The sequence below is a fragment of the Schistocerca serialis genome, chromosome 1 (assembly GCF_023864345.2).
Source record: "Schistocerca serialis cubense isolate TAMUIC-IGC-003099 chromosome 1, iqSchSeri2.2, whole genome shotgun sequence".
NCBI lineage: Eukaryota > Metazoa > Arthropoda > Insecta > Orthoptera > Acrididae > Schistocerca > Schistocerca serialis.
The window spans coordinates 570,787,451-570,808,184 of NC_064638.1; the positions used below are offsets into that span (position 1 = coordinate 570,787,451).

At 39.8% G+C, this 20,734-nt stretch overlaps 1 protein-coding gene across 1 annotated transcript in view; it reads right to left on the minus strand.

Moving 5' to 3' along the window:
* Positions 1 to 12,953: 12,953 nt before the first annotated feature.
* Positions 12,954 to 20,734, minus strand: part of LOC126476210 (pyridoxine/pyridoxamine 5'-phosphate oxidase-like) — a 199,502-nt gene continuing 191,721 nt past the window's right edge. The window contains exon 6 of the mRNA XM_050103527.1: positions 12,954 to 14,097. Within this exon, the coding sequence (XP_049959484.1) occupies positions 13,968 to 14,097 (130 nt within the window). The 3' untranslated portion in view covers positions 12,954 to 13,967. The remainder of the gene's footprint in view (positions 14,098 to 20,734) is intronic.

Sequence of the window (20,734 nt, forward strand, 5' to 3'; positions counted from 1 at the left end):
TTATCATCATCATTTCATCTCCATCGACACGCACGTCGCTGAAGTGGCGTCAACTCGAAAGACTTGCACCAGGCGAACGGTCTACCCGACGGGAGGCCCTAGCCAAACGGCATGCCGCAAATCGCGTTTTTTTATCTTTCCCGTTTCTGAAATATATGTGATCAATGTTGTAAAGACAATTTTGAAACATCCTGTATTTTCCATACGTCTTTACTGAGACAATGAGAAGACGCTGACAATAGACGATGTGTTACACCGCGACGCCGTCCCGCCCGCCAGAAAACTGCATGCCTTAAATGCCATTTGCCTTCTACTCATTGAGCTGTATAAAACTGATTTCATTTACGTTCATGTTCCTTCCTGCAGATTGGTACGACGTCCGAATATGAACGTCTCTATAACGCGCTTTCACAAATCCTTGTTCCTCTCGTGTAATTTACATCTGCTGATCGGTAGGAGACGCGCGCCCGCTGGCATTGTTAGTACTGAAACGCAAGCGAGGAAACGTTCCCCCTCTCATGGCCCCGTCCTCGCGGAACATCGTGGCCATCGACCAGCTTGTGGTCTACAGACCGTTTGTGTCCGGGAAAAAGTAATCCGATTCGAACCACATGCCCTGGGTTTTCGAAGTTTTTGTCTGGGTCGGCTATTTAAGTGACGGCAGGCCTACCCCACTGATACGTCAGGTTAATTAGTTGCACGTAAATGGCACCTGGAAAAATTTAATCCACGTCAGAATATGAATCAGTTTTTAATGATGAAAGGAAAAATTAATCTATTCAATTAATAATTAAATGACCAGATATACAGTTCATGTTAACTTTGGCATACCCCTGAAATACTTCTTCACTTAGGACCATCCTCTGTCAGTGTAAAGTAGCACTGCTTTAGTTCAGCTAATTAAAGTGTCACAGGCTGTTTCATTCAGAAGAATGGATGAATAGCTCAGTCAGCTAAAACACTAAAGAGCAGTTTCAATCAAAAGAATGAGTACGTGGTTCAACTGACAGAAAAACTACTGATTGTCTTCACTTGAAAAGAAAGAATGAATAATTCAGTCAATATGCAAAGCTACAACAATGTCGAATCTTTTCATTCGATTGCTCCCTCTGACTGCTTTCACTGGAAATAATTAAATGAATAATAATCCAACCGACATGTAAAACTACAACCTGCTGACACGATTGTTTTCATTCGGTTGCTCCCACAGATTAGTTTCACTCTAGAGAATGAATGAATAATTCAACCGATACCCGTAACTACACCCGAATGAGTCGATTGTTTTCCAAAAACCGAATGAATAGATTGTTTTCATCCAGTCGTTGCCACCACTGTTTGATGCCTAGTTACCTCCCGGAGCAGTAGTGTACGGATAATATGTGTGCTCAGCCTTACTTATTTCTTTCTGGTTCCAACTGGACGTTAGGCTGCGTTTATTTGACTTTGTTTATTCGGATATTCTTACAACATGAATGGTTTTCCCGATTTCTACCATTCTTTGTAGTCACTGAGACATACCCTTATTTTACAGATTGCTTTTCGGGCCCAATCATTTTAACTTGGACTACTCCTTTGCAGCGAGCTACTTATTTTTATTGGCTTGGGTTTAGCACTATTGAACACTATCTTTCCCAACATTCTTCAGACTCCAAAGCCACTACTACCTCATTCCTCAAACACCTTACTAACGAAAAACTAATCTAATCTTCAGAATAATCCACAACTACATCTCCTTTGAAGGGAAGGTACAGAAACAAATCTGTGGCGCAGCCATGGGCAGGCGCATGGCACACTCCTACGCAAACCTGTTTATGAGCCATCTAGATGAGACCTTCCTATTCTCTCAAATTGCCTGGTTCACGTTCATCGATGATATCTTCATGATTTGGACTCAGTGCCAAGACACCCTATCCTCAATCCTGCACAGCCTCAACACCATCTCTCCCATCCGCTTTACCCGGTGCTCATCAACCCTGTGTGCCACCTTCCTAGACACGGACCTCCTCCTCTCTGATGGGTCCATCTGTACCTCTTCCCACATTAAACCTACCAACTACCAACAGGACCTGTATTTTGACAGCTGTTATCCCTTTCTCACCAAAAAATCCCTCCCACACAGATGGGCCACGTCCCCCAGAACTAGTCCACAAACAGATCTTCTGTGACATTTCCCTTCACACTCTCAATCCTCCCATCACTCTCAAGAACCAGCCACAAAAGAGTGCTTCCTTTCTCACCCAATACCACATCGGACTGGAACAACTGAACCACATCCTTCATCAGGGTTTTGATTACCTGTCAACATGCCCTGAAATGAAGGACATCATACCCAAGACCCTTCCCACTTTTCCTAAAGTGGGCTTCCATCACCCATCGAAACTCCACAACATCCTAGTCCATCCCTATGCCACTCCCAATCCCAACCCCTTGCCACATTATCATACACATGTGGAAAACCCAGGTGCAAGACCTCCCCAATTCACACACCCAGCACTTCATATTCCAGTTCTGTCACAGGATTATCCTACATCACCAGGGGTCAGACCACCTGTGAAAGCAGCCATGTCAATTACCAGCTCTGCTGCAATCATTGCACAGCTTTTTATATTGGTATGACTACCAACCAGCTGTCCACCAGGATCAACGGTGACTGTCAAACTGAGACCAAGTACAAAGTTGACTGTTTTATAGCACAAAGTGCAGCTGAATTAACAACTTTGATTTCAGTGGCTGCTTCACTACCCAATCCATCTGGATCCTCCTCTCCACCACCAGCTTTTCTGAACTGTGCAGATGGGAATTATCTCTAAACACATTCACCTCTCTTGTAAACCCAGGCTCAGCCTATGGTAACATACTGTCCCCACATCTTAATATAATTAAATCCAGAGTAGCAACGAATTATGAAAGAAAGCTAGAAAATATTCACAAAAATAATTTATTTGTAATCTTTTAATAGTTTTAAATTGAAAAATAAAAATCTGAAACAGAAGAGAAGTCAGAACGACTGACAATATTGTAATCAAAATCAAAAAAAGTTTCACATTAATACCCTTCAACGAGGAGAAACAGGGAATAATTTTTGAAAAGGTGTATTAAACTTTGATGCCATCTGTAACACTTTGCTTGCGTATAAAACTTCTTATCTGACCACATTAATGGATTTGTAGCACTACTTTCGTGATTCCTATTTTTAGTATCAACTGGCACAAGTGATATTTAGCAAATTGTGTTTTGAAAACCACATTTTTTTTATTGTTTAGGTCAAAGTAGTTCAGGAGCAATATATGACGAGATGAATGTGGGAAACGCAAACTCATCCTCAAAATGGCCGGTATAATCAACTTCTAGCAACCTAAGACTGTACCAAGGTAATTCTTGTCTCTCCAGATTGTCGTAAATATTATTAATGGGATATACTGCTATTCACAGTAAAGATGAGACGCTGAGTTGCAGATAGGCACCATGAAAAAGACTGTTATACATTGAGCTTTCAGCAAAAGCCTTCTTCAGAAAGTAAAACACACACATGCTCACACAAGAAGTCATCACAGTCATCACAGGTTGATAGAGTGTACAGGGACTAGTTAGTGACAAGACAAGGGTGCCAAGTGCAGCATTGGTGGCTGTGGGGGAGATGGGGGATGAGGAGCAAAGAAGGGCAAAAGACTGGTGGGTATGTTGGCAGAGAGTGGCACACAATGAGGGTAGAGGACATGAATTGGGGGGGGGGGGGAGGTGATAGGACAGAGGGGGTGGAAACTGTTGGATGGAGGGTGTGGGGACAGTAGGTTACCACAGATCAAGAAGACCAGGATGATTTCAGGAGTGGAGAATGTGTAATAAGGGTAACAACAATCTTGAGCAGATCAGAAAAGTTAGTGGTGGAGAGGAGACGCAGATGGCCTAGGTTGTGAAGCAGCCTTTGAAATCAAGCATGTTATGTTCAGCTGCATGTTGTACCACAGGATGGTCCACTTTGCTCTTGGGCACAGATTGGTGATGGTGGACAGCTGGTTGGTAGTCATACTAATATAAAAAGCTGTGCAATGATTGCTGGTATATGACATGGCTGCTTTAATCACAGTTGGCCTTGAGCACTGATGGGGTAGGATAAGCCGGTGAAAGAACTGGTACAGGAAGTACTGGGTGAATAAGTTGGGCAAATCTTGTACCTGGGTCTTCCACAGCAAGAGGTAGGAATTAGAAGTGCTTGGTTGGGCAATGAAACACCAATTCAGGAAATGTGGGAAAGAACTTGGGTAGGATGTCTCTCATTTCAGGGCATGATGTTATATAATCAAAGCACTGATGAAGGATGTGCTTCAGCTGTTTCAGTCCAAGGTAGTGATGGCCGATAAAGGGGACACTCTTATGTAACTGGTTCTTGGGGGTGGTGAGAGGGTGGGGTGTGTTGGGACATAGCATTAGAAATCTGTTTGCAGTCTAAGTGTGGGGAACAGTGCCTGTCTGTGAAGGCTATTGTGATACCTTCGGCATACGAGGCATGGGAGCTCCTGTCACTGCAGATATGGCGTCTCTGGGTGGCCCATCTGCATGGGAGGGATCTGTTAGTGTGGAAGGGATGGCAGCTATCAAAATGCAGATACTGTTGGTGGTTAGTGGGTATAATGTGAACAGAGGTGTGGGTCAAGCCATCGGAGAGGAGGTGGTCAACATCCAGAAAGGTAGCACACTGGTTTGAGTAGTACCAGGTGAAACAGATGGGAGAGAAGGTGTTGAGGTTGTGATGGACTGAGGATAGGGTGCCCTGACCCTGAGAAGATATCATCAGTAAACCAGGGAATTTGGGGTTTGAGAAGGCTAGGAAGGTTTCCTTTAGATGGCCCATAAACACATTAGTATAGGAGGCTGCCAGGCAGGTGTTTATGATTGTGCTGCTCTTCTTTTCATTGTATACCTTCCCATCAAAGGAAAGTAATTGTGTGATGTGACAAAGTTAGTAGGGTGTATGAGGAATGAGGTAGTGGGTTTAGAGTTTGAAGGACATTGGGAGAAGTAGTGTTCAGTAGTGGCAAGGATGTTGGTGTATACGGAAGTTATGAGTAGGGGCCCAAGAGGTAAAGGGAAAGGGATCATGGAGAATTGGTGAAGGAACTGGAGCTACAATGGGGCATCCAGGATTGTTGGGTTTGTGGATGTTGGGGAGCATGTAGAAGGTGGGTGTGTGGAGCATCATAGGCATGAGGAGGGAAATGAATTCAGGCCAGAGGTTCTGCAAATATAGTGGAGCAGCACAGCAGAGAAGACAGAGCTTTGTGTCAGGCAGCTGTTGCAGCATGGCTTCACACCAAGATATAGTGGGGTCTGGAAAGCATGTGGCAACCAGTAGATTCCCTTAACTGTGTGGATGGCAACCATGGAAGCCAGACTATCTTCAGTCTTAGTGAACACCCAGCTCACAAAACAGTAGTATGACTCTGATTAACTCCGTTCACACCAGATTCTTGGAAGAGCTCAGCACCAAAACCCATCTTAAAACTACATGAACTTACACAAAAATCTTTACTTAAATGTGTGTGTGACAGAATAGGTGCTCCCAAAAGAGCTTATTTCACACATTCAAATTCTGCCTGCGCATGGGCATCCTAATCCCAAGGAGTTTTCTTTCCCATCAACCTTTTATGAAAATTAGTTGACCCCAAGAATGCTTGAATCCGTTTCATTATTTTAGGAACAGAAAAGTCTCTAATTGCCCCAATTTTCTGTAGATCAGGTAGAATCCCTGATGCTGTCACAATATGTCCAAGGAATTTCCCCTACAACTACCAAATTCCGATTTTTGTAAATTGAGAATGAACCCATACTACAGAAAATGCTCAAAACTATATCCAAAACCTCATTATGCTTTTCCCTTCTCTCCTCTGCAATCAGCACACTGTCAATGGAGTGGTTAACCTCATTCTCAAATCTACTGGAAAAACTTTATTCAAATGAGGTTCGAATCCTCCCTTGGGCATGGGTGTGTTGTTCTTAGCATAAGTTAGATTAAGTAGTGTGTAAGTCTATGGACCAATGACCTCAGCAGGTTGGTCCCTTAGGAATTCACACACATTTGAACATTTTTCTCAAACAATTTCACAGAAACTATCTTGTAAAAAAATTGAGTCTTGTCCATCTCATGGCTTTACTAATCAGCTTCATGATGAACTGCCCATCGTTTCACCGAAGTCATACTTACTGTGAAATTTTGGGGTTAAGTAAATTACTGCAAGAAATTCGAAAAGTTTGCATTGAAAAATAGGGGTTGCTATGAATTTGCATTTGATGCGTGTTTTAAGTCATATATTTTTACATATGAAATGTAGCTTATATACTGAATTATTCTTTAAATTTAGATGGATATCACTGTCATATCACCAATCTCAAGGAAATGGATCATATGTAAACCAATTTGTCCCAAACTTGTGCACCAGTGAAAAAGCCAAATTGAACTATTTGTAATGTTCCTCATATCTCATAAACTGTTTGACTCAAAACAAGATTTTGGCAAATGATAGTACACAAAGAGGAGAATATTTTGTCATGCGAGTAATAGGCAAAACTTCCATATCTATCCAATATTCAATCCACTACACATTTTTCCAATGAAATAATGTTACTTTTAAGAATGAATAACAAGAACACTGCTTTTGTTCTACTGACTTTTGTTTGCTTCATGCTGGCTTTGAACATACTGGACCATCTTTGGGGAACAACTGACTAACATCTGAAAGAGACAGTGGTTCTTTGGTAACACACTAGTCAGTTGTTTCTTGAAAATGGCTTAATAAACTGAAAAATAATTTGAAATAAAGAAAATGCAGCAGAACAAAGCTATTTTATGGAATTGTTCAACCAAGAAGTAATGGAAGAATCCATAATAATAAAATAAGTAAAAATAAAAATAATGTCATTTTTAAGTGTATTCAACAACTTATGAAATGAGGATTGCTACAGGTGTCTAGAAATCGGAAGAAGTTTCCAAGAATAGCTCTCACATTCACAGTAGTATTTGCAACCGCCTTAAGAAATATAGAGTCAACTATGAAAGTGATGTGGGTTGCTCCCAGCCACTCCACATGTGAATGCCTTGTGAGGATGATTTTCTAAATACTGTAAATGATTTATATATCAAGGACAGAAAACACATTCCTCTGAAATGCCCGGAAAATTCTGGTACAGTATTTTATAGTTACAAAAATTTTCATTCAATCTTACTGCAACCAGTTGCATGCACTCAGAGGAAATGTATTATAATCGATGTTGGGGGATATGGGAAGGAAAGCAAAGATGATAGGTTTTTATGCTCCTAGAGTATTTCTCTTGATGCGAGAAGGAGAGCTTAATATACTGCTAGACTCTACACTGCCAAACCTATCAGTTGTATTGGCTTTTCTATTATTAGGAGTTGAGGCATATCTGTAGTTGAGGCATTTTATCAAATCTTACAACAGATGAGTTTTAGATCTGTTGTGCTCAAAAGCAAACATGTTTGGTTCACTCAGTGCCACTGTGGTCTCATGCACACTGAACTGCACAGGTTTGTTTCATCAACACTGCTCTGGTCGCCATTCTTCTTTTGTTGTGCCATACTGCTCCACTATAACCACGGCCTAAGGCTTTATGAAGGGGCTAGCTAGACTTCTGGATTGGGATCAATCTGACAGACCTTATAGGTGGAGGATTCAAACAATTGACAGAAGCCTTCCACCAAGTAGTCACTTCATAACAACAGCTGGTTATCTGCACGATAATTAAGTCAGAATCTGTTTTGACGCTGTGTATGGCTGTCTTTTCTTCTGCTGAAAGATTGGTGTTCTTAGGAAGGGACCTGAGAAGGATGATGATGCCAAGTCGGAGGTTGGGATTAGGTTGTCTTTTCTTGGAGGGATAGTTGATGAAGATTTTCCATTGCACAGATCAGGAGACAGAGAGTGTGGGGCTGAAGGTGAGGCCTTCTATGGGACTGAGGATTTTGGTGGAAAGGCTAACAACAGTGTTGTGGGACCGTTTTGACTCTGTATTTAATGGACTGTTGGTAGGGAGTTTTGGGGGATGTGGTAGGTTTAAAAGGTCAGACAGGCAAGGTCTTGGTACAATGTGGGGTTGACTAGGAGGAACACTATGGGTAGGATAGGGGTTGGATAGTAGTGCTCCGAGATGGCAGTAGGATGTCAGCAGGCTGGATAATGTAGGGAGAATGCTCTTCCAGGTGCTGGAGATCAAACGATTGTTTCAGAGATGTGATGTATGTAGTAGGGATTGCACAGCAGCAGTATCTTGTGGGGGGAACAGAGGTGTTTCTGGGATGCCTGGGCCATTGAAATGTGTTTTTGCAGTACCAGGTTCATGACAGACAAGGGTTGGCAGAATTTCAAAAGGTGAAAGGAAGGGTGTGATGCAGATTCTCCACACCTACCTGTGCGACAGCAAATTGTGAACCTCAGTCTAATCAATCACTGTCCCCCTCCCCTGCTCTCTCTATCATTATCTCAGGACACATACTCCCATACCTCATCCATTATGTCCTTTTTCCTATGATTTTGTACCTTTTTTACATATTTGTGCTTTTTGTGTATTTTTACATGTTTTCATGTATTTTCTTGTATTTTCATGTATGTGTGCTTATTTTTACATATTTGTGTGTATTTTTTCATATCTGTATGTATTTTCCAGCTTCCTCACAAACTTAATTTCCACATTTACTACAAAATTCCATTTCCCCAATGCCATCTCAGCCACAATGGACTCCTGCTCTACATTTCTGCACCTGTTCAGAAAGTGTCCCTTTGCCTGGCTAAAACCTAGTTCCACATCCTGTTTCTTAAATGCTGTCTAAACCATGGAATCCCCTCCCCCCCCCCCCCCCCCCCTCCAACGGTCTAAACAAAAAATTCTTTTCTATGGGTTGCATCCTTCCTTTCACAATGATATTCAGCTATTCAGGTTCCACCAGTCCTTGTACACACAACCTTATTACAAAAACACATATCCAACTCCCATGCATCCCATAACAACTTTTGCTCCCACCACAAGATACTGCTCCTCCTCAATCCACACTGCATACATCACATCACTGAAACTGAACCTCTCCCACTCCAGCATCACAGATGAACATAACACATTTGATTTCAATGGACACTTCACAACCTGGGCCATCTGGATCCTCCCCTACAGCACTAGCTTTTCTGGTTTGCTCAGATGGAAGTTAACCTTATGACGCATTCTCTACTCCTGAAATCATCTTGGCCTTGATCTGTCACTGTCCCACACCCTCTACCCAACAGTTTCCACCACAGTTTCTATTACTGGAAAAGGCATGCATAAAAGTTCAGAGTACATGAGAAAAATCTTTTTCATTGAGAGTCAGTTACAATTATTCACCATGTGAAAACAGCACATCTGCTGATCAATCGGGGGGAAGGTAAACCCTTTACTAGGAATTGTCACTTAACTCATACTCCTGGACCAAGCAGGAAACACACCAAGAGATTGTAGAACAATCACTGCAAACCCGATGACACTTCTCAGTGAGTGAAAGATTGATGTACCAGAACTGATGATAATGGTGAAGTGTCACATAACTAGGTTGGTGTCAGTAATACAAAATGAAATAAAGCTAATTATGTCTCTAATGATACACAAAAACATTGTTAACTAAATGAAACATTCTCCACTTTACAGAATTTTGGCATACTCAATGATGGACTTAGCTGGTCAGGAGCAGTTTACTTTTCGTGTACATTGCAGCAACCCTCAGCTGATCTGCTGGACTCAGGGGCATTTCCGCTGGCAACTATTAAATACCTCTTAAGACTCTCACTAAGAACTTAGTTTTTACATGCCCATTGTTTCAATGGTGCAGCTAATATGTCTGAGTGGAACAATGGAGGGGGGGATCCTTCAGGACCAGCCAAAGAGCTTTTTGCCATCCACTGCAGTAATAAATTTGTGTTTCTGGAATGACAGGAAGTTTCAAGACGCAGTGATCCATTTTATTTTCCAGTGTGCTCGGTAACTGTGAAAGACATATGACATAAAATTCTAGAATATGTATAAAGTGTCAATAAGAAAAAAATCCAAATCTATAAATTCAACAGCTGACATCAGTGTCCCCAGGCCAATAAGCTGTAAGGGTAAAATCTGTGAAGCATTGCAGGGAAAACTATGAATTGATCCAGAACACAGTAACGTAAGTATTGAACAAAGTAGAATCCAGGGTGGACTGTAACAATATTATGAAAAGATAGGCACAACAAAAATACTGTCAGAAAGTGAGCTTTTGACCAACAAGGCCTCTGCTGAAAATTGGCAACATATACACACACATTCACACAAATGCAACTCACACACACATGACCACAGTCTGTGCCTGTTGAAACTGAGTCTGGCTTCAACAGCCAGTGACTGGTTCATGTGTGTGTGAGTTGTGTTTGCATGAGTGTGTGTGTGTGTGTGTGTGTGTGTGTTTGTTGTCTATTTTCAATTAAGGCCTTGTTGGCTGAAAGCTCACTTTCTGACAGTCTTTTTGTTGTGCCTAGCTGCAACTCACCATCTCTAGTATATGCTGAGTAGCAATTGTCATCTAAGTATTGAATGCACAGAGTTCAATCAGACGTGAAAGTCCTGTGAGACTGTGAAGCAGCTCGGAAAGTTTGACACTATTTTTTATGTGGTAGTCGCTATTGAATGTATCTACCTCTACAGAATTGAAATTTTGATGCAACCAGATGAAAATGTTATGCAGACATTCTAAGAGCGCTCTTGTGGTGAAACACACAGTAACATTGTCTGTTCCTGTAGAGTTGTCTCATGAATGAAGAAGTAAGAAAGGTGTGTTTGAAATTCTTGATCTCTTTCTGAATAAGTTTGAGTGAAGGTTTGACGAATAAGATGTAAAGCAACTATCTCACCTTGAAGAGATCCTATGACATTTGGAAGAGTTACTTGGAGTACACACACTGAACTTTGGCGTTAAAATACCTGTTTCGGGAAGTTATCATCTCATCATTTTGACAATGACAGGTTCACTATCATTAACATCCTCTAAGATACCATTCAATGCCTTGCTACAACTTAAGATTTGCCTCAGATCAACAATGACATCTTTGAGGCTTCATGTTCATCAAATCAGAGCTGGGAAAATTAATCTTACAGATGTCATGAAATAATTTGTTCTCAGACTGTGGAAAATAGAATTACATTCAGAAATTGTATGTAAAAAGTTTCATGTTAGACAAAATCACTGAATAGGTTTGATTGACCTGAACAGTCAAGTATTACATTTCTTGCCCTTCCACAATTGGTGAAGGGGTTTACCCCCCCCCCCCCCCCCCCCTCCCCTCCTCCCCCCCCTCCCTCACTAAAAAAAAGTGGTTGGCACCCCAATGGTTTCTCTGTTTCTTTTGTGTATGAGGAGTAGTGAAAGTTTTAATAATCACTTCAAAAAATAAAATTATATACTTAGTTTTTTTTTTGATGTCCTTGTACATACTGAAATCCCTGCAAATACATTATCTTATCTTGCTGTTAAAGAAACCAAAAGAAAGTAATGTAGCTTATTTATAAAGTGGAGTGCTGGGCAGTAATTTGTTTTTGGCAGCAGCAGAAATGTTGTAAGTGTGCTAGACCAGTCAAGATGACTTCTTGTTGCTGAAACTGGTACACACTTATTGCAAACTTTCTGTTTCTGAGACACAAGTATCTTAATTTGAAAAATTAGTTTAACTTACTAAATGAACTGCAGGCCATTTTCCCCTTCTATTTATTTACGTTCCTCTCCATCCAGTCATTCTTGAACTGCCCTTAAGTATAAAACTAAACATCTGGTTCTATGACTTCAATTCATTTCATTAATCGCATTAAGTATGTTGGACAACAAGTGTGAAAGAAAATGGCCATGGCCTATTCAGCGAAGCCATCATGGCATTTTCCCAGTACAGTTTAGGGAAATCTTGGAAAACAGTCTCTATGGTTATATTGGGATGTGAATTCTAGTCCTTCCAAGTGAATTTACTATTCTTATCCTAGTGATGTTTCTTGTTTACTAAAATAAGCAAAATTTTTACCTCCCATTAATGTCTATTTCTGCATACTTCAAACATTATGAATTTTAGCCAAAATATTTAAGATTAACATATAGCAATTATCAGTATTTTTTGTAGACCTTTTGTGCTGCATAGAAGAGGGTTGCCCAGAAAGTAAAGCGCCACTTTTTTTTTTTTTTTTACCTGAGTCGAAAACAATGTGAAATGTTATGGGTGTATTATTTGAAGTCTCCTGAGTAAGTGCGCTAAGTTTCTTTCATTTCCAACAGATAGTGTAGCTGGAGGACAGTTTCAAAATGGCGTTTGTAGGTGATGTACGTTACAATAAATGTGCTGTCATTGAATTTCTCACTGCAGAAAAAGAAACTGTGGGGAATATTCACAAATGCTTGGGTAAAGTTTGTGGAGCACCTGATGTCAACAGAAGTACAGTTAGTCCCTGGGCAAGGAGGGTTAGGTCATCAGAAGGCGGCTCAATGGGGTTCCAGGGTCTGCAGCGGTCGGGAAGGACATCCACAGCGGTCACACCGACATGTTGCAGCGATCTGATTTTGTCATTCGCCATTAAGGGATGCCGTTTATGGAAGACATTTTGAGGACAATGAGGAGATGGTTAACACGGTGAAGCACTAGCTCCACCATCACAACAAACATTAGTACTGACAGGGCGTTCATGCCGATAAAACACCTTTCTTTCATGTTTGTAGTTCTCATTATATTCAGTAAAGAGCAGTTGAAGAAAAAAAAAATGTGGTGTACTATTTTCTGGGCAACCCTTATATATTATTCACATTACATTGTTACAGTACTCATTTGTCTGAATTTTGTTAATCTCACTTTGCTTGTTATTCCCATATAGAAAGAAAACAGAACCATATGTTTCAACAGTGAAAGAAAACAAAATTGTATGTTCAAAAGTATTATTTATTTTGGCACATTAAACACACAGGTCAAACATGTATCAAACCTATAGTAAACACTACTACACTCTTGTGCCTTGATGAGTAACAGAAATAACAATGATATTTGGTCCCAATAATTTTTGAGGTAGAGTGACTGAATTATTGGGTTGGAAACTGGTCCAACTTATCCTTAAGCATCAGTAAAATGTCAATGAAAAGCTATAAATGTTGACCTAATTACATTTTCTGTAAGTATATGTCTGACTTCATTGGTAGTCAAACATATATCATGTGTGGCTGATATAAGTGGTGTGTCACCACTGAAGAAAGTAACAGTGTATGAAATAGGAAATTAAAAATTACCTAACTGGCACTGTTAAATTATGTGAATTCACAGAAACAGACTCACAAAGTATACAATAATGAACTGTCATATTCATGATACATACTCTCATTTCCTTAGAAGCAATGAAGGTACAGAAATGTGTTCAGCATGCTGATGTTGTAATTGTATACAAATTACATATGTAATACATATATAAGATAGATTATATTAAGTAAAGTGAAAAAATAGCTGTAGTAACAAACATAAATTGTAGGCTTGTAATTGTAAACAAAAATGAATACAATTTCATATTGAACAAAGGATAACAAATATATATTAAGTTCTGACATACAATGAGGAATGTTGACATAAACACACACAGAATAACCCAAAAGAAATCAATAGTAAGTGATAACTTTGAAGCTTGAAAAGATAACTGCTGTAACCACTATCATTTTTCCACCTTTATTTTTACAAAGGATCACAATAGCACATTCAAGTGTATTCTCTTTTACACGTATGAACTTGATAGTGTAACAAATTCATTTGTTCAAAAATAATTATATATGACAAACAAACAAAAGCTGCTAACAAAAATGTGTACACAATAAAGTTCATTTAATTTATGATAACGCTAATATAAAATGGTAATACATAAACAAATGGCAGTGTTTGTAGTTCTTAATGTATTTAAGCATATACATGATTGTACTTCCATTTTTTTGTATCTGGGTCAAGAACGAACAATAATCTGTCACCAATCAGTTCGTCGTAAGCGTAATAAAAGTCCATTATGTTCGCCACAAGCTTGTAGGCCACACTGAAACAGGAAAGCATAGACAGAAATAATAAGTCAAGCTTTACTAATTGTTGTTAAATAATAAGTGCAAGAAATTAATAATACAGTAATGTAATGAAAAGTAGCCAATCCAGTAATACTATTAGAATGAAAGGCTATATTCCTGCCATATTTTTCAACATGGGCATTCTATTTTCCAAAAGACATCCACAGTGCAGTTCCTGAGATCTGACATCTTAAATTTGTGCTTGTTATGCTCCAGAATGGGCTACAATCACTTGCTATAACTAGTTCAGTCATTCAGCCTTAATAATCTCTCAGCTAAAATAATTCCATGTTCCTAGAATATACAGTTTACTTGCTCTTCATTGTGAAATATCCAACAAAATCTCGTTACTTGATAATATAAACAACAAATCAAATCTATGAACCCTTTCTGGCATAGCCAGTGAAGAAAACTGCAATCAGAAATTATAAACTCGAGTAAGTTTTAAATTTAAATAGCTATGACACTCTTGAGTTTATTTCAGTACAACTGATATCAGTCTTTGCATGCAGAGACTTGAATATGTGGAATAGCTTAGCTTCACAAAATGTATTTGTGATATTACCTTTTGTAAATTTCTTTTCTTTTTAGAGTTATTCCTACTGCCTAATAGTGGTAATTTACATTCTGTATGCATAATTTAACCAGCAGTGATAAATGTAACTACTCATAAATGCATGTTTCTTTCGAGCTCCTCCAACAATGCCTATGCCACATTTCAGTGACACTCAGGATGTTTTCCACTGAAGTGATATGTGACAATGCAACAGCAACCCACATTGATAGAGTGTGGAGGAATATAATTGAAGAAGCTTAAGTGGTTCACAATGGGATGACAACAATATAACACTGATACAGTTCTCTGATATACTGCCCGATGCAACATAGGGTTGTTGCTCCACACAACTGTATAGTATGAAGCATGGGGAGGGGAATGAGTCATCTGATGTGCATAAAAAGGTTTTTTGTTGGTGAGACTGTAGTTAGCTTCTCAGTAAAACTTCTATGTTTTACCTAAAAATTAAAACTATTGTTTTTGGATTGGTGTGTGTTGTCTGTTATACAATCTTCTCATTCAATTTTGAGGAAATTATTCAGCAAAAAAAGATTATTATTTTGCATCTTATTGTCTGATGTCACAGTTTGATAGTGAACTAGTTTTCTTTTCACTATGGCCCATATCTATTGTGATACCTCTAAATTAAGTAAAACACAGCAAATATTTTGAAAAGTTTTCAGTAACAAATGTAGTCACTGGCCAATTTACATTTTGCACCATTTAGGTCACGCTATGCTGTGTACCAAATGTGGCTAAGACATCAAAATCACTTTTAATGCTGGAAAGAGGGCCCTACTTCTCTCCAGGCTCAAGTAAATATTTGACATATTCCGAAGTTGTCCGCAGTGAGGCTGGCAGCAACTGCAAGGCTATTGCCACTGCTGTGTCTTGTTACTTGTTGTACTGCTTCTGTGGTAGCATAAGTGTCACATCAATAACCATCATATTGTACAAACTTTATTGCAATGTATCCCCTCTGTGAGAACCCCACCATACATTCGTGAATACAGAGATGTTGTTCTGCAGCTTCATAAAATGTATTAGGGGCTTCAGTATGTAATGCATCACTTTTTTTCTGAAGAACAGGCTGGTTTTATTCTGGATTCCTATACATCATTTTATTCCCATTCCTTTTGGCTACAAAACCCTATTTTCCAACATAATCTCTGTTCAGTCGGACAGCCTTAGGTCACGTCACTGGGAAGGCCTATAAGCCCACATGGTACCACTCTACTGGTCAATATCAGAGCCAATGTCTTGCAGCATCAATAACCTCCCCATCATCCACATAACTGCTTCCTGTGGAGTGCATCCTTCACTGGGCCAAACAGTTGGAAGTCAGACAGTGTGAGGTCCAGGCTGTGAGGAAGAACAGTCCAAAGGAGTTTTGTGAGCTTCTCTCCAAAGCTCAGGCTTGCGTGAGGCTTTGCACTGTTGTGGAGGAGCAAAAGTTTATTTGCATTTTTGTCATGCGGAACATATTGAAGTTGTGTCTTCAGTTTCCTGTGGGTGGCACAATACACATCTGAGTTGTTGGTTGCACCATGAGGAAGGACATCAAATGGAATAACACCTTCCCAGAAGACCATCACCATGAGCTTACCATTTGAGGGTCTGACTTTGAACTTTTGCTTTGGAACAGAGGTGGCGTGGTGCCACTCAGTGGATTGCCATTTTGTTTCCAGTTCAAGTGATGAACCACTGTTTCATCACCAGTGCCAAAGGTCAACAAAAGATTATCATGATCAGCTTCATAACACACAAGCAATTCTGCACAGATGGTCCATTATTGCTCTTTATGGTCTCCTGGTATCTTTGAGTACCTCAACTGGTGAATGAATGTGTCGGCACTACTAACAGAGAATTCCATTTGAGAAGTTGGTTGTTTTTTTGTGACCCATTAATCACCGTGAATGGGAGTGTCCTCATGTTTCAACATTGCAGAAGTCACAGCTGTGTATGGCTGTCCACCACATGGGAGGTTGGACAGGTTTGCACAACCCAGTTATGATAATGGCAGATGCCTTGCCCAGTGAGTCACTGCGATTGTGCTCACTGCCAGGTCTCCATAGAAATTATGCAAGCACCTGTGAGTGTCTGCAATGATCTGGTTTTCTGCCAGAAGAAACTCAGTTGCAAGCTCTCTGCTTGAAACACACTTCCATTACAGGCACCATTTTGAAGGCTGAATATAGTGCCACCACTTGCCATAACTTCATAAAACTATAGAGGCCGAAGCAGGAATATTCCACGAGGCCCCACAACAAATTATTCATTTTTTCAGCTGAAATTTGCTGAACAAATAAAAAGTTTGTTGCATTACTTATTGAACACCCATTGTATAACATATAGTTGATGCAAAATAGATTTGTGAGTAGTGTATCTACATCCACATACATACTCCACAGTCTACTGCATGGTGTATGGCAAAGGCTAACTTTTATTATTACAGTAGAGTCCCGTTAATCTGAACTAATTGGAACCAGACCTTGTTCGGATTACCGATTTGTTCGGATTAGCCAGAATCACGGTGATGAGTTTCTAGAATGAATTATACCAAGCAGATAAGTTGGTACACCATGGTAACAAATGGGAACAATTGTGGGAATAATGGCTCACTCTCACTCCCTACGCTTGTTGTTGTGCATTGTTGAGATCTTTGTAGTGTCTGAGGTTACTGCACTGCCAGTTGGCTCGCAAAGTGCTTGGTTATGTTAGTTATTGATTGCTGGCATGCGTAACAGTTGTATTGTATTCATTCAGGTGTAATGGTGTACGTATTTTCGTCATGAGTAAATGGAAACATACAACATTTTTAACTCTCAAAGAAAAACTGAATGCTTTGAAGTGGATAGACATTGGTGAGAATGTATCTAAACTGATAACAGAACTGGGTGTCTTTAAAGCAACCATCTGTGATTGGAAGAAGAACAGAGTGAAGCTTGAACAGTCCTGTGCAACGTCTTTGGGAAAAACACTCAAAATTCAGCAGACTTTGAAACAGTCCCAGTACAATAAAGTGGATAAAGCTTTTTTCCTTTGGTTTACACAGGAACTCTTTTTAGTGGAGCACTGGTTCAGGAGAAGGCTGTTTACCTGAACAAGTAAATAAATGGTGATGAGTGTTTTAGTGCAAGTACGGGTTGGTTGGACAAATTCAAAAAAGTCATAGAATCCATCAGCTAACAATTACTGGAGAGCAGCTTTCTTCTGACCATGATGCAGTGAAGGAATACATGGCTGAGTTTGAAAAAATGATAAGAGGGGGAAAGTATTCTCCTCAACAAATTTATAACACTGACGAGACTGACCTTAATTTTAGGGCATTGCCAACAAAAAGCCTGGCATCAAAAGCAGAAGACCATGCTCCTGGTTTTAAAATGTGCAAAGATTGTGTGATTTTATTAGTGTGTAGCAACACTGCTGGTAATCACAAGCTGTCTGTAATGCTGATCAGTAAATCTGCTAGGCCCAGAGCTTTTGAAAACTGTAGCATGAAGTCCTTGCCTGTATATTATTGCAACCAGAAAAAAGTGTGGGTGGATGGTAAGCTGTTCAAAGAATGGTGTCACGGCCAGTTTGTTCCCTTTGTTTCATGGTTTTCTGAGGAAAATCATTTGTCTCCCCATGCAATCCTTTTGATTGATAATGCGCCATCTCACCCCTGCACTGAGGAATTATGAGATGGAGAAATTGTGGTGAAGTTTTTATACCAAATGTTACACCTCTTTTACAGCCAATGGACCAGGGCAAACTGCAAACATTAAAACTGATTTACAGAAATCAATTTTTAAGAATGCTGATCCAAAATGATAGCATTCTTTTAGTGGACAAAATAAAAAAAAAGACCAATGTGAAGGATGTTGTTTATTGGGCCGCTGAGGCATGGGAGCATATTCCAGAAAATACTCTGAGAAAATTGTGGAGAAAACTGTGGACATCTCTTGAATATCAGGACAACCTAATTGAAAATGAAGAGGAAAATCTACTACAAATGATACAGACAATCCCTGGATGTGAAGAAGCTAGTGAAGGAGATGTAGATGAGTGGATGGCAGCAGATGGGGCATGTGTGGAGAACCTTACTGATGCTGATTTGGTTGCTGCTGTGACTCAAGACCAGGAAGAAGTGGACTGCTGTGATAGAAGTGACAATGAGGCTGAAAGCGACAAAGGAGAGCTGGTGCCACACAGTGATTCAGTAGAAGCCCTTGACCTCACACTACGTTATTTGGAGAAACAGTCCACTGCTACATCTGCTGATTTGATGTTTATGAGACGATGGTGCAACTGTGCATCATATATCAGTGATATGATTCACTGATGACATTGCTATCCTCAGTAAATGTAAAGAAGAATTACAGGATGTGTTAGATGGAACGAAAATTAATGAATTTCAGACTATGGATTAAGAGGAAACTGAAGAAAGATGGAAGTAATGAGTAGCAGAAATGAGATTAGTAGCAAACCGAAAATCAAAATTGGTGACTACAAAGCAGACAAACTTAAGGAATTGTGCTACCTTTGGAGGGCAAGACAGAGAAAGGGGGGGGGGGGGGGGACACAGATGGATGGAGCAAGGAAGACATAGAAAGTAAATTAGTATAGGCAAAGAGGATATTCCTAGCTAAAAATAGGGTCTTGAGGAATAAATTTTTAAGAATGAGCATTTGGAACACAGTATTGAGTGGCAGTGAATCATGAACAGTTGGAAAAGCAGACAAGAAGAAAATCAAAGCATTTGTGATGTGGTGCTATAGAAGAACATTGAGAATAATGTGGACTTATAAGGTACAGAATGAAAAGTTTTTCTGCAGAATATGCGAAGAAAGGAACATACAGATACACTAACAAGAAGAAGGAACAGGATGATAGGATTGTTAAGACACCAGGCCATAACTTCCATGGCACTAAAGGGTTAAAAATGTAGAGGACATAAAACGGTTAGATGACTTATGACTTAAAGAAAGGAAGCTTCAGTACGCAAAATGAAAATCAAACTTCATTGCCATCAGTAATGGCTCCAGTTCACCCCCCTCCCCGCCCCATTCCCACCAATATTAATGATAGCTATTTTTAAAACTCTATGTTTATACTTGTTATTCAATTCTTAAGTTTAATGTCAGTAGCCATCCTCAGTTATGAAAAAGATATATGAAAGCCAATAATGGTGCGTGTATGATATAAATGCGGTACAGCATGGTACTGTGGACTTATACTTTATTGGATGAATATATACACAGATAAAATGACTCGTGACTGTTCCCCATGGATGCTAAGTACAAAGTTAAGTCTGTGGTCAAGTCATAAATTTTACTTTAGAAAATGCATTTTAGCCATGAGGCAATGGTAATGTGATGAATGAAGCATCAGTTCAGAGGTGGTATAGCATGTGGGTTCCTCAAATTTTGTCAGATGAACACAAAATGAAATGAATAGCAGCTGCATTGACATTTCTCAGCCACTGTGAAAAGGATGGTGATGAATTTTTGAATCACATTGGCACTGGTGATGCAACTTGGATATCACATTTCGCACCAGAAACAAAGTGCCATTCAATGGAATGGTGGTATTCGCAATCCCCAACAAAGCCAAAAAAAGTTAAACAAAGATTGTGGCTGTGGTGTTCTGTGCCTGTAAGAGTCTCCCGCTCATCGACTGCATACCTAGAGATGAGGCCATAAAGGCAGCAGCCTACTGTCAGATGCTTCAATGACATCACTGCTCCATTGAACAAGTAGCATGGAATGATAACCAGTGGACTCATCCTCCTTCACGATAGTGATCAGCCTCATGCAGCAGGAGGGACACAGGACTTGCTTCAGCAACTTCAGTGGGAAATGTTTTAAAATCTGCCATACATTTCAGACCTAGCACCAAGTAATTGCCATTTATTCCCCAAATTGAAAGATTTTTTTTATAGTGAAAAATGCTACAAAAGTGGTTATGAACTTAAAGAAGCCATTAATCAGTGGTTCAACAACTTGGCAGCAACTGAGTATGCAGAAGGCACAGAAAAGCTGGTGAAATCGTATGACAAGTGCCTAAATTTG